Genomic DNA, 12,584 nt, shown 5'->3' with positions numbered 1-12,584 from the left:
TAGAAGACAAACATATACATTATTTGCAATTTTTTAATGACAGAGAGATGGTACATCAAAACAACATACTTACTTCCATTGACTCCATTGATGCCATCACACTCCATTCCACCAGATCTGTGTGAATCTGAAAACAATGATTCAAGTCGAGTCACTGCTTTCTCCAATCTCTCCATCAAGCCATGAGTCTCTGCCATTCTGAAAAAAATCATTACGGATAGAAACAGTGTTAGACCCCTCTCAGTAAAGTCCTTGCTTCATGCTGCAGTTCTGTTCATCTTGTGGCTTTTTCTTTTATGGTAAAACTCTCATTTTTTAAGCACTGTCTTTCTGGCACATAAGCATTTGCAGTGAAGCAGCTGACAAAGGGTAAGTTGCTTCTTTGTCAGCAGGGATCAGCACTCAACTCCGGCTCTTCCTTCTAAGTAGCAGGTTCCAACCACTGCTAGTGTAGCTTTTAATAGTCTGCACATGAACAGCTTCTGACAAAATGCAAATATATGCTCCCAACCAAATATTGAGATGACCGGAATAGTCATAGAAGTAACTAGTAAAATCTTATGCCTACAATGACTTGAGTCAGCATTTACAGAGACTAACATACAGACCCAATTAATACTCTCTGACTTTTGAAAAGGTTAATTCTGAAATTTGCCTCCATCTTTTATACTTTCTAGTAGGACCCAGCCACTTGACTGAAGACTACACAAAAATCCAAGAGGTCTCCTGTTTATTTTTCTTATATGCTTTACCATCACTTTTTTTCTTACAGAAGCACCCGATATGAACCAGTGTTTCCCAAGCTTTTAAAATCAAATGCAGATTAACATTTGGATAGAAAAAAAATCCAGAGGCCTGCTTGTGCAGTACTGCTGCAGTGCTTTTGGTTTAAGATTAAACAGAAATTAGGTTACATTTTTAACAACTCACACATTGCCTTCTTTCTTCACAATGTGATTATCTGCTCTCTTACATGTGAGGCAGTGTAGGCATTGACATTTTTGAATATTGGCCAATCTCTTGGGAAAAAAGTGCTGTATACCATACAGAGTGAGAAAGAGTTACATAAGCAAAGGCAAAGCTATGTTTAAATCCCCTATCATTTAACAGAGCAAGTTTAATGTACATGTTCCCCACTGAAGGTTGTGAGTGTTTGATGCTGGTAAGTGACATTCGGCAAGGGGTGCATGTGGTGATGATGGCTCTTGATTATCATGCTCCCTGTGGCCACTTCCAGCCCAGCCCCCACACCAGGCTGCATCCCCTGCCCAGCACCGGGATGTGCAAAAGCAGGAGCAACATGGGAATGCACATCCCCAGCTGGGGCAAGCAGGGAGTCAGAGGCTCTCTGGGGCCATCATCCTGTGGAGTTCTTCCACAAGACATTGATTCCTCTATGGCTCGGAGACTAGAATGGTTAGGCAGACATGGAACAAAAGTGTAAATGTATTAGTTCCTAAAGAACAGCCTGCTAGTATTGCAGAGATACTAAAGCCTAATAGCAGATTCCAATAAAATGCACCACCATGGAACACTCAGCAAACAAACTAAACATTGCTGCTTCAGTGTCTCCACAGCCAGTGCTGAGTGCCTAAATGTTATAATTAATAAGTAAAGTACCATGGAAACAAATGTTTTCATTTACAAACAAGTACTACTAATTCTTATTAGTAAAATATAGTAATATTTTTCTACTAAAAATTTAAACATGAGAGGAAATTAGAGGAAATTAGCTACTAGGACTGTGGAAACACGTGCAAAGCTCTTGTGCTCTGAGTCATGCTGCCTTTCAAACAGGGTGGGACTTTCAGACTTTACTCTATAAATGTAATGAGGTTTGTGTTTGACCTAAAAGTGAGGCAGAAGATTTTACAGCATTAAACCCTTGAAAGAATCATTCTTGTGAGAAAGTTTTGTTTCGAATTTATGGGGTTTTCCTATTTATATTAAATAAAAAAATCAAACCCACAAAGAGGATGACATTAAACAGCATGCACATGAACAGTGTAAAAATTCAGAGGGGCTCTCTTGTCTTATCACAGAATGGGTCAGGTTGGAAGGGACCTCAGAGGGGTCATCTGGTACAACCTTCCCACTTAAACAGTCATCCCAGAGCACAAGGCACAGGATTGCATCCAGACAGTTCCTGAATATCACCAGTGAAGGAGATTCCACAACCCCTTTGGGCAACCAGTTCCAGTGCTTGGTCACCTGCACAGTAAAGTTCTTCCTCATATTCAGGTGGAACACCTGGGCATCAGCTGCTGCCCACTGCCTCTTGTGCTATTGCTGGGAACCACTGAGAAGAGCCTGGATCTGCCCTCTGGGCACCCTCCCTTCAGATACTGATAGACATTGATGAGGTCCCCTCTCAGCTGCCTCCTGAGGCTGAACAGGCCCAGCTCCCTCACCCTTTCCACTCTTTCCATGAAAGAGATGCTCCACTTGATTGGTCAGCTTTGCATCTGTCCACTGGACCTGCTCCAGGAGCTCCATGTCTCCCTTGTGCTGAGGAGCCCAGAACTGGACACAGCACTCCAGGTGTGACCTCACCAGGACTCATTAGTCATGTAATGAGTCCATTTAGGTGAATCAGTATTTATCCAGAGCACAGTATTGCAGAACCAGGGCTGCTTTCTCAGAACAGGAGACAACACACCATGCCAGGTGAGTTATCCATGAAAACTGCTTGTATTCTTGACCTGACCTAAGAGTTCAGTCAGGTGAAGAGCAGAGGGGTGGGATCACTTCTCTTGACCCACTGGCAAATACTTTCTTATACTGCAAAATGCACAAATTGATTCTGTTTGAAAAATCAATTCGCTTTAAAAAAACACACCTTAAATTTTTGTAAGGTTACAAATATCTTGGCAGGAATTAGATGAATGGATCAGGGAAGCTTCTGAAATATTCAAACTTTTATGAGAATATTAAAACTTTTCTTAAAACAAAGCACTGTTAATCCTAAAAAATATTATGAGTACATACTTTTCACATTTTACCCTACTACATAAAAGCCTAAAATGCCGTCTATTTTAAAACTCCTGTTTTCAACCACGCTAAAGTCTGGATGGTGTAACACAGCATACTAATATATAACATAGCATACAGTCAACTAATTTAATCAGTATTTTAAAATATATTTTTAGTATAGTACCTATTTTTTATGTAAAGATACAGTCTGGTAAGTTGCGTTTTTTTCATTTGCCTTAAAATTTTCCTTAATGATGTCATCAAATGCCACAAAAATTATGCAGAAACTTCTATGGAAGACCTGTTACTTTTTGGCCTCTTCAGCCTGATTTTGCCTGGGAAAGAATCCGATTGCTTGATTACAAACTCAATGATTTGAGTGCACACACCAGGAGGTCTGAGGAGTCTCACAAATGAGCAGACTTCTAATGTATTACCCAATAAATGACCTTCAGTAAGGTCAATGTAAGGGAGTAAAAATACACATTATGGTGTCCGAAGTTCAGGGGAATAACCCAGCTCAAAAACCTGAAGGATCTTTTTATGCAACACCTTCCTGCTACCACATAGTCTTTTACTCACTATATTCTCCACTGTTTTATTCTAGTCCCATTAACTGGAGAACTAAATGTTCTTCCAAAAGCAGGCATCACCAGCAATCATAGAATAATATATTGTCAGAGTCTTTAAACAGAAGTAGAAACTGTTTTTACCCTAATATTAGGGATGTCAGGTTTCTCTTCTTTTTATACAGAATATTACACTCAATAATCGTCATCTTTACACTGTCTACCTTTATATCTGTAGATTTACATGAGTACATGTTATTTCCATCTATTTCTATACATATATGTACATGCATATAAGATTACACACAGTTATGCCTGTCATGTATGAATAAAGTGCAAAAACATTTTTGTGATTACTGTCCATAACACTAAAAGAGCAATCAGTTGTACATAGTCAAATCTTACATTTACACCTCTCTTTACCATTAAATGACACAGTGTTATCTACCTTACAAACAACACAGGAATTAAAGTTACTGTTCTAAACATCCACTGAACAACAGCATGAAAACTCTCTTCATCCCTTCTCCATCTAAACACTGATATCTTTGCCTATACATTGAGATTTACATATTTGGCTCACATTATGACACGCTTCAGCATTTTCTGGGCCTATATTCAGCTGTTTATCTGATTACTTATTCCACACTGCACATTGCCTGGTCAGAGACACCACAAAGCCACAGCTCAAAAGGAATCAGAATACAAATGGCAAAGCTTGACTCTGTGAAGATACTATCTGCCATGATACAGCATCAGAGCTTTTATTATAAATAAATAATAAGACTGGTCTACTTACAGTGTCAAATTAAATCTCTGCACATTAAAGAAAAGGGATGTAAATATGTCTGTGGCATGCTTCCACTCTCATAAAACGTGTTTTTACTTCAAGACAGACTCTCTATCTCACCTGTCAAGATTTTAATTAAAGAATTGAAGAGATTATCAGGGTTAACCATGTACCTTTTCCCAGAGCTGATGCTGACCACCTATGAAGAGTTAAAATAACAATGCTTTAACTCCCATGTAATCCTCAACCAGTTGTTCTCCTGGTGAAGAACGCTGTCCTTCACTGAAAGTAAGGTCACCTAAGAGTCACGGAAGGTGTTAACACACATCTACCGACAATCATTTAAACACAACATCATTAACCGTCTCTTGGGCACAAAATCAAGACAGAAGATCCACAGCTCTGCCCTGTTTACTGTTAGTGGTATCTTTTTTGGGAGTGCTAAAGGCATGTGGTAGTACTACCATCTGTCATTTCTTCCACAAAAGAAGTAAAGCCAAAACCAGGTAGAAGAAAGCATGCTGAAACTCAAAGAGTGAATTTCTTCTTATAGATAGGCCTTGGGAGATCACTGCTTTCCTCCCCAGCTGTTTCAAAGCACCATTTATCTATTATCAGGGGAAAAAAACTTGGCTGTAGACTAGAATTTCCTGACATACTGATCCCAAACAGCAAACTGTAAGTCAAAACACACACATACTATTCCTGTTACTACTGTATGTGACTTAAGAGGACAATATTGCTCCATCCTCAAGAAGAAACAAGTTGTAATGAATGCACAGGGAAAAGCAGTACAGTAGCATAAAGGGGAAAAAAAAACATATGATGACATACCAGACATGTAAAAATGGAGTTTTGAACAAAGGAATGGTGCTACCTTGTAAAGTATGAAATGATTCTCACAAACATCAGCAAGAGATAGAGTACAAAGTTCCACAGTTTTTTTACTTCCTAGCATTCTACTAATTTGAAAGGAAAAGAAATGACCTGTTAATTTATTTGTTTTCCTCCCCTGCCCCCACTCAGTACCAGTTCTTCCAAATTCATCTAGCATCTGAAAATTGATGCCAGGTCTCACTCATGCACATCATCTGATATCCTACATGTCAGATTTGGATTTCTTCTCTATGCCAAAAAAGGGCAGACGCCTAAACCAGAATATAGGCAGCAATGTGCATTTTAATTGTATTCACCACTGCTGCACTGCCTTGGAAGTGGAAAATCACACTGTCGTTGGAAGTACAGCACCTTGCACATGTGCTTTCTCTCTTAATCTTTTAATAAATTGCTACCAAGTTATTAAATAAAATACACAACTCCCCAGATTGCCAGCTGGTACTATCAGAGAGCGAGTCAGGAACATTTTATAGATCTAAAGCACCGTGTCCTCTGAGAGTTCCTCTGTACAATTTATGTCAACATACATCAAGGGAGGAGAAATGCATTCCTGACTATCCCCTCAAATTACAAAAGCATCTTACAGCACTTCATTTCTGACACAAACACAGACAGCCTGGGTCTGAAATGGCTCTTTTTCCTACATCATCATTCGAACACCTACAAATCCAAGCTGTTTTGAGTAAGCAGTCTCTTTGACAACTCTGCCATGAGACCCAAATTCCTTTGTTCAGAACCCCACTGGCTTGGGGTCTCTGGAGTTCCTCATTCCCAGATAGAGCTTGGAAGCAGCTCAGTACTGGCTGGGTGGTAAGAAGGAGCACTTGACATTCTTTGGGTTGCTATCACAAAAGATTCTGGGCAGAGAATGCAAAGGGAACAGTGGTGAGAAGAAAGTATGTGTTGGTAGACCAATGTGTTGGTAGACCATTACCTTGTATGGTTTGTATTTTGTTTTCCATTAGCTGTAGGGGAGGAATGTAAACAGAGTCTTCTCAAATTGATGTCAATTTGGATTAAACCAGAAGACCTCTCAGTAAGGTCCTGTGTGAGAAGAATGATTTGAGTTTCAAATCAGAGCCTTTTTTATTGTTTTGCCCCTAAATCTACTACAAGCTCATTTGGGAGCAATTAATTCTGAAGTATAGAGAATTATTTAATTTTTAAACCTAGTTAAAATATTTAGTTTTGTATATCAAACAGTATTAGAATTTTGACTTTTTTTTTTTTTTTGTTAAGATGGACAGTTATACCTGAAATAGCAAAAAGACAAAAATGTCTGTATGACTTCTGCTTTTTGTGGATGAATGTGCCATTTTCACTATTAAGTTGATCTGAAGTCTTGGCTGACTCTAGCATACTCATCATAAAATATTTCTGTCTGTAGCTCACTGTGTGTGTTAAAGCCACTGCTATGCTATAAATGAGTCCCTTATGGCTGTGCATAAGAGTGTGCTACATCAACTATCTTGTGTGTGGACTTCTTTCTTTGGCATAATCTCTGTGTTTTTAAAGGGCTACTTTTTATAAGCAAAAAACCATTTGCACAGAAGAAGTAAAAGCAGGTTCACGTTGAATCTCCCATTTAACCCAAGTGTTTTCCTTTGTCTGGCCTTATGCTGTTGGTACCACAAAGCATTATTTTTTGTTTGCATTCTGGCTTCTCCTCTGCTTCTCTCCCTCTCCTAGTGATCAGGCTGCTGTCTACAAAACCATGTTGAAAAAGAATAGAACCCTTTATTCATCCCACTGTTCAGAAAAATTGTAAAATTTGCATCATAAAACAATCTCTGTTTTGACAAATACCTCTAAGACTGTTGATGCATTTTAGATTTCTTATTACATCCCAGTTTAGTCCCATAATATGGGTGAGTAACTGCACACATCAAGCTGTATGTCTGCAAGTCAATGTAATAATAACAACATGGACTGCAAGTAGGCCTCTGATAATTTAATATGAATTCTTTAAAATATGGCATGTGTTCATGTATGTGCTTAGTATCTCCTGGAGTATCAGTTCACTTCCTAATTATTGGGAAGTTCTGTGAAGAGCTTCTATCCCTTGCTGAATAATTTTCACTGTCATGAATTTTGTGATCACAAAGAGCGAGTTCATTATTTAATGATATACTGAAGCAGTCAAGACTGCTTGACAGTTTGTGTAAGCATGATTGACTTAAAATAACCAAGGCAACCCAGTTTCTAAGTACATTCTCTTATTTCTTTTATGCTCACTTTTCATGTCACCACTGCTCATGGTCTTTTGTCTTGGTTTTATTTTCTTCTCTCCCTCAAATGAAGTGTACAAGTTTTAGTATCTGTGCAATCAACAGAAATGCAGTGTTCTTAGCCACCTCATTTACTATATATTAGTGTTGTGCTCTCATGTAATCAAGCATCCTAAAGGCCTTACAAGCCATTTAATTACCTGTCACAAGTCCAATTACCGTATGTAAGCAGACTGCCTCGCTGAACTGAGAAAATACTGTATGCATTGATTTTATTCAAGTGCTTCAGTGCAGTTCATAATAACTGAACAGTAAGATCTTTATGCTATGGTTCCAAACAAATTGAATTTGAACTCTCTGAAAGGGTAAATTCCACAAAGTACAAATGTTTCAGTACTTCCAGGAAGTAAAAGGAAAAAAACAAAGGAGGAAGTTAAAACTAAGTGAAAGTTATTGCAAGCTCTAAAAACAGAAACTGTGAAATTACTTCTGAAGAAAAGACTAGAGTTATTCAGTACCAAGGTTTGTAAAAGTTTTGTTTGCTGTGCTGGTGGCCTTTCACAAAGCTTCCACACCCTACTTCTCATGCATATCCATATTATGTTGAAGCCTGAATAGTTGGGCTTGATTTGAGCCAAGTTTGCAAGTGTTCCTGTTCTTACCAGAACACCCTGCTGCAATCTGTGTCTGATGGTCTCAGGCTCATCATGGCTGCTCCACTCAGCCTGTAGCCAGTGGCTCTTCCTCCAGCATAGCAGCAGCCAACGGGGCTTAAGCAAACTTTTTGCCATATGAGTCCTCTCTCTGCTCTGTAGCTCAATTGGGATCTTTATTGGTCACAAAAACTTAAGGTCTTCATGCATCTCCCATTCTAAAACTCATCCCACTGATTGTGCAGTACTGCTGGCATTGCAATTTGTGCCTTTGCTTCTGATTCAGGATGAAATGGGCCAGCTGCTACTAAAACAGACCTTTATTTCCAGATATAACCTGGTTACTACTTAAGAGGCCCTAAGCTTTAATGGTAATCCATACAACCTGCTCACATACAAGATCTTAGACATTTAACTGTTTATCCCTCCTGTATTTCAGTGTGAGGTCTTGCTAAACACAGAGAAATCAAACTGGACCAACTCTAGAGGCTTGTAAAAGTCAGCCTTTTTGAGGAAGGCTGTTGCTTTAGAGGACCCAGAGCTGCTAGGTGAATTAGTAGTCTGCTGTTTCTAGACAATGACAGATTACGCACAGAAATGTAAGTGATTCTTTGCATTCCTTCCAAAGAGCAATTAATTAAATATTTAAACTAATACGAAACATAGCTTAAAGCTTAGGATCTGAGCAGATCTTCTTGGAAAAATGTGCCACTATTTAATGATGTAATTGAGCATTTTCCTGTTTCATTTTTTTATATAGCCCACAAAAGCATTAAGGCTTTAATTCCCAGCATACAACTGGTATTTGGAATTCTACAAGCAACCTATTTTGCTTGCCGTTCCCTGAAAAATTGTGGGTCAGACAAAGCAATTGCCATTAGCATATACTCAGGAAAGTAGTCTCAATGGGACCTTTTAAATAACAAAAAGTCCCTGAAACTGGTACTCAGAATACCTTAAGTACACAGGTGAAATTAACACAGCAGTAGGCAGTATGTGTATACACTGTAGTGGTGTCTGTGCCATAAAGTCTTGCTAAATGGTGACAGAGGTCACAGAGACTTAAGAAGCTCCACACTCCCTACTCTTGATGAAGCATCTGAATCAGCATAATCATTGCCAGAGATGCAGCTCTGCTCACACATGCTTTTGTCACTTCAGCATACAGTGCTGAGTAAAGGTGTTGCTATTCTGGTATAGTTGTTAGCAGTGATATTCTGAAGAAGAGCTTAATCTTTAGAGTTTGAAGTATTATGTAAGCAACTGGAGTGGACTCTACCACATGAAAATGACAAGTTCCCATTTGTCCCCTCTACTGCAAAAGATGCACTTGAAGTTTTAGAAAAAGGAATTAAAATTATTTTTATATATCAGGGGTACTTTATCAAGCAAAATCCTTTAACCAGTTCATAATAAAGCAGAAGAATAACTGCAAAAAATGTATGCCTTATCTATCATAGGTGTTTCTTTGGTTCTGCCCCAATAAGCACAGAATGTTCTCTTTCATGTAGTCAGATGTTCCAGTAGGCAGCAGCTGCAGCTACTGAGTTTGCTGCTGATGCACGTGATGTTAGAACTCGTGCAGAACCACTAAGAATATTCTTTAACATATTTGGCAGTTCATCATTTCTCTCCCTAGAGTTCAAACCAACTGCAACTTTATTGCCACTGATAGGCCACAGATTAAAGCATAGATTATCTGACTTTGTTCAGGTGATGTTGCAAGTCAACATTGAGCCTGAGAGTTGAATACAAGTTGCCTGGTTTCCAGTCCTCCTTATTCACTCTATTTTTCCAGTACCTGCTAATTCAGATTACCAAGAATTTTGGACCTGGGTGAATTTTAATGACTTTTTTTTTTTTTAACTTAGGGTGCCCAATGTATTTTGCATGGTTAATAAAAATGATACAGTGGGATCAGAATATCTAATGATGGGAGGGAATTTAATACATGTAATCTTAGTACCCTTGCTCCTTAAGGTATAATAAGAAGCACTTTTCTCCGTTGAAGTGAGAGCCACAGCTGACAAAGAATAAGGAAAACATGTCAGAGGTTGGTTCTACCATTATAGTAAATAATGCACATCCTCTTCATTTTTATTTAATTGAGAAAACATATTTTATTCATTAAGTTTGGAGTTCTGCCTGTCCACCTTCCACATCTGAGCAGCATTCAAGGGGAAAGACACAAAGGACAGACACAAAGGAATCATAGGAGTATTCAGAAGACTTGCATTTTTGTTAAGCTCAAGACCAAAAAGACCATATTGTTTTATGTGCCTGGCTTTGTTACAGAAGGTAGACTGCCTTTGTTCTTGTGCAAACTTGCTCAAAATAGAGCCAGTGTTATGAAATCCTGGTACTGAAAATACATGAAACCAGAAAAAAGTTTACTATCATTTGCATAATAAGCAATTAAAAGGAAATGCGACGATAAAATTTGCACAAAAATTAGGGTATCACAGTAATGTCTTAAAAGGCCATATTTGAGAGTACTGTATTGAGTTCCAACTCATTCCATCTACCATGTTACTATTCTAAATTACTTTTCCAGTTACATTTCTGAAGTAGGATGAATCTTCTCATTACAATTTCACAAAACAATGAAACATGGTAGTCCATAAACCACTGCCACTTTTGCCTGGCTTAGAAACAAATTTATAAAATCTGCAGGTTTATCCCACCAGATCCCCTGCTAAACAGATCCCTTCCATCTACTTCCAAATGGACTGGCCACTGTAAAGGGGTTTTTTTCTGAAATTTTCCATCACTCAGAAAACAATTAGGTAGGGTATATAAAAAAAGCTTTCTTCACCAGATGGTCTTTGTTTTTTAAGACTGCCCCTACACATTACAAAATCTGAATTCTACTTGATAAAAATTTTCAGTGTTGATGCTGTAATGCCAATATACAAATCTACAGCAATCCCCAAAGCAAAGGACAGATTGCACATTTTTGGGTGAGGTCACAACAAGTTCTTCTCGGCTTTGTGCTGGCTGCGTCTCTGGAGGAGTGCTCCTGATGTCAAGATACTGCAAAATGCAGTATCGGCTTCACTTCTGCCTTCCTCTCGCTCCCTCTGAAAGCTACCTGTATTCGAAGTATCCTTTATATATTTTTATGTAAAGGTATATATTACGCCTTTAGGTCGCTCACCCTAAGATGCTATTTAACCCTTTCTTCTGGGCTAAACCTGCAGGCTCTTCTGCCACCTCCACCACACGCACACCTCCGGCTCCAAGGGCTCCAAGGGCGAGGGGATCCAAGGGCTCGGCGCCCCAACACCCAGCGGCACTATAGCCACCTGCCTCAGAATTAGATCATCTTACACTGATTAAGAGAGTTCAGGACCGGCACCGCTTGACAGCCAGGTCTGCACAAACAAGCCGAGGGCATTTTTAATAACCCGCCGGCTGCCGGGTCCCGGGGCGGGGGCTGGGCCGCAGCAGAAAGCACCCTCGGAGTCGCTCCCGGCGCTGACGGGGGGCTCGGCGGAGGAGGTCCGGCTTCGGCCCCAAAGAGGATCCCTCGCATGCCGTGGTATTTCGCTCGGGTCTCCCCTCTGCCAGCCCAGATTGCTCCCTTCCCACTCAGCACCCGGGCGAAGGGAGGGAGGCAGGGAGGGGGAGGTTTTCCGTGCGCAGGCCGGCGCAGGTGACAGGAGGGAGGTCGAGGGGCAGCGCGGGTCCCTGACCCAGATACCTCCAGAGCACTGCCCGCCCAAGGAATAACTCTGCCGCCCTTCCACCCCCGGCCGAGCCCGGAGTCGCCCCCACATCACTTTCCCCCCTCCCCAAGATGTCCGCTGAGGCCGCTCCTGCCGCCGCTACCGGCGGGAGCGCACCCGCGGCCCCGGCCGCGCCTGCCCGGGGCCAGGGGGGTCGGGCCGCTCCCGGCATCCCGCCCCTCCCGCCGCCGCCTGCTCTTGAGTTACCTGTTTTGATGACCCGCGTAGTCTTTTTTTTTCCCCCCTCCTCTCTGCAATGAAAATCCGCGGCCGGTCACTCGCTCCCCCCCTCCCTCGCCTCGCCGCTGCTCTCCTTCCTCCTCCTACTCCTCTTCCTCCTCCTTCTCCTCCTCCTCCTCAGCGGGAGCCGGTGTCAGTCAGTCACATCAGCTGCCCGGGCAGGCAGGGAGAGCAATGCCCAGCGGCTTCCGGGAGTGCCAAATAAAGACAAGTCCAGAGAGGGAGAGAGACGGTGGCAGAGATGGAGAAAGAAAGCAAAAAGTGGGTGGAGTGTGAAAATGGAGAGAGAGGGAGAGGGAGAGGTGTCTCACGGCGGCGGCTGGGAATCTGCGGGGAAATGGCAGTGGTGGAGCATCACGGAGGAGCAGGGGACACTGCAGGCAGCCCAGGGTGGAGGGCACCCATGGCCGCTGATATGGTGGCCCTGCTTTTGCCCGTCGGCACAGCTTGAGAGGGTTGGAAGTGAGCATCCCACAAGACACTGGTCTGGTCCACAGTAGGAAGGG

At 41.3% G+C, this 12,584-nt stretch overlaps 1 protein-coding gene across 1 annotated transcript in view; it reads right to left on the bottom strand.

The window, feature by feature from the left end:
- CAP2 (cyclase associated actin cytoskeleton regulatory protein 2) overlaps positions 1-12,343 on the bottom strand; it is a 68,230-nt gene extending 55,887 nt beyond the window's left edge. Inside the window, exons 1-2 of the mRNA XM_036404639.2 lie at positions 12,046-12,343; positions 74-198 (exon numbers count right to left, since the gene is read on the bottom strand). Coding sequence (XP_036260532.1) covers positions 74-197 — 124 coding nt within the window. The 5' untranslated portion in view covers position 198; positions 12,046-12,343. The remainder of the gene's footprint in view (positions 1-73; positions 199-12,045) is intronic.
- Positions 12,344-12,584: the final 241 nt, after the last annotated feature.

The sequence above is a fragment of the Molothrus ater genome, chromosome 1 (assembly GCF_012460135.2).
Source record: "Molothrus ater isolate BHLD 08-10-18 breed brown headed cowbird chromosome 1, BPBGC_Mater_1.1, whole genome shotgun sequence".
Taxonomy (NCBI): Eukaryota; Metazoa; Chordata; class Aves; order Passeriformes; family Icteridae; genus Molothrus; species Molothrus ater.
This window is presented reverse-complemented; position numbering and strand designations above follow the sequence as displayed.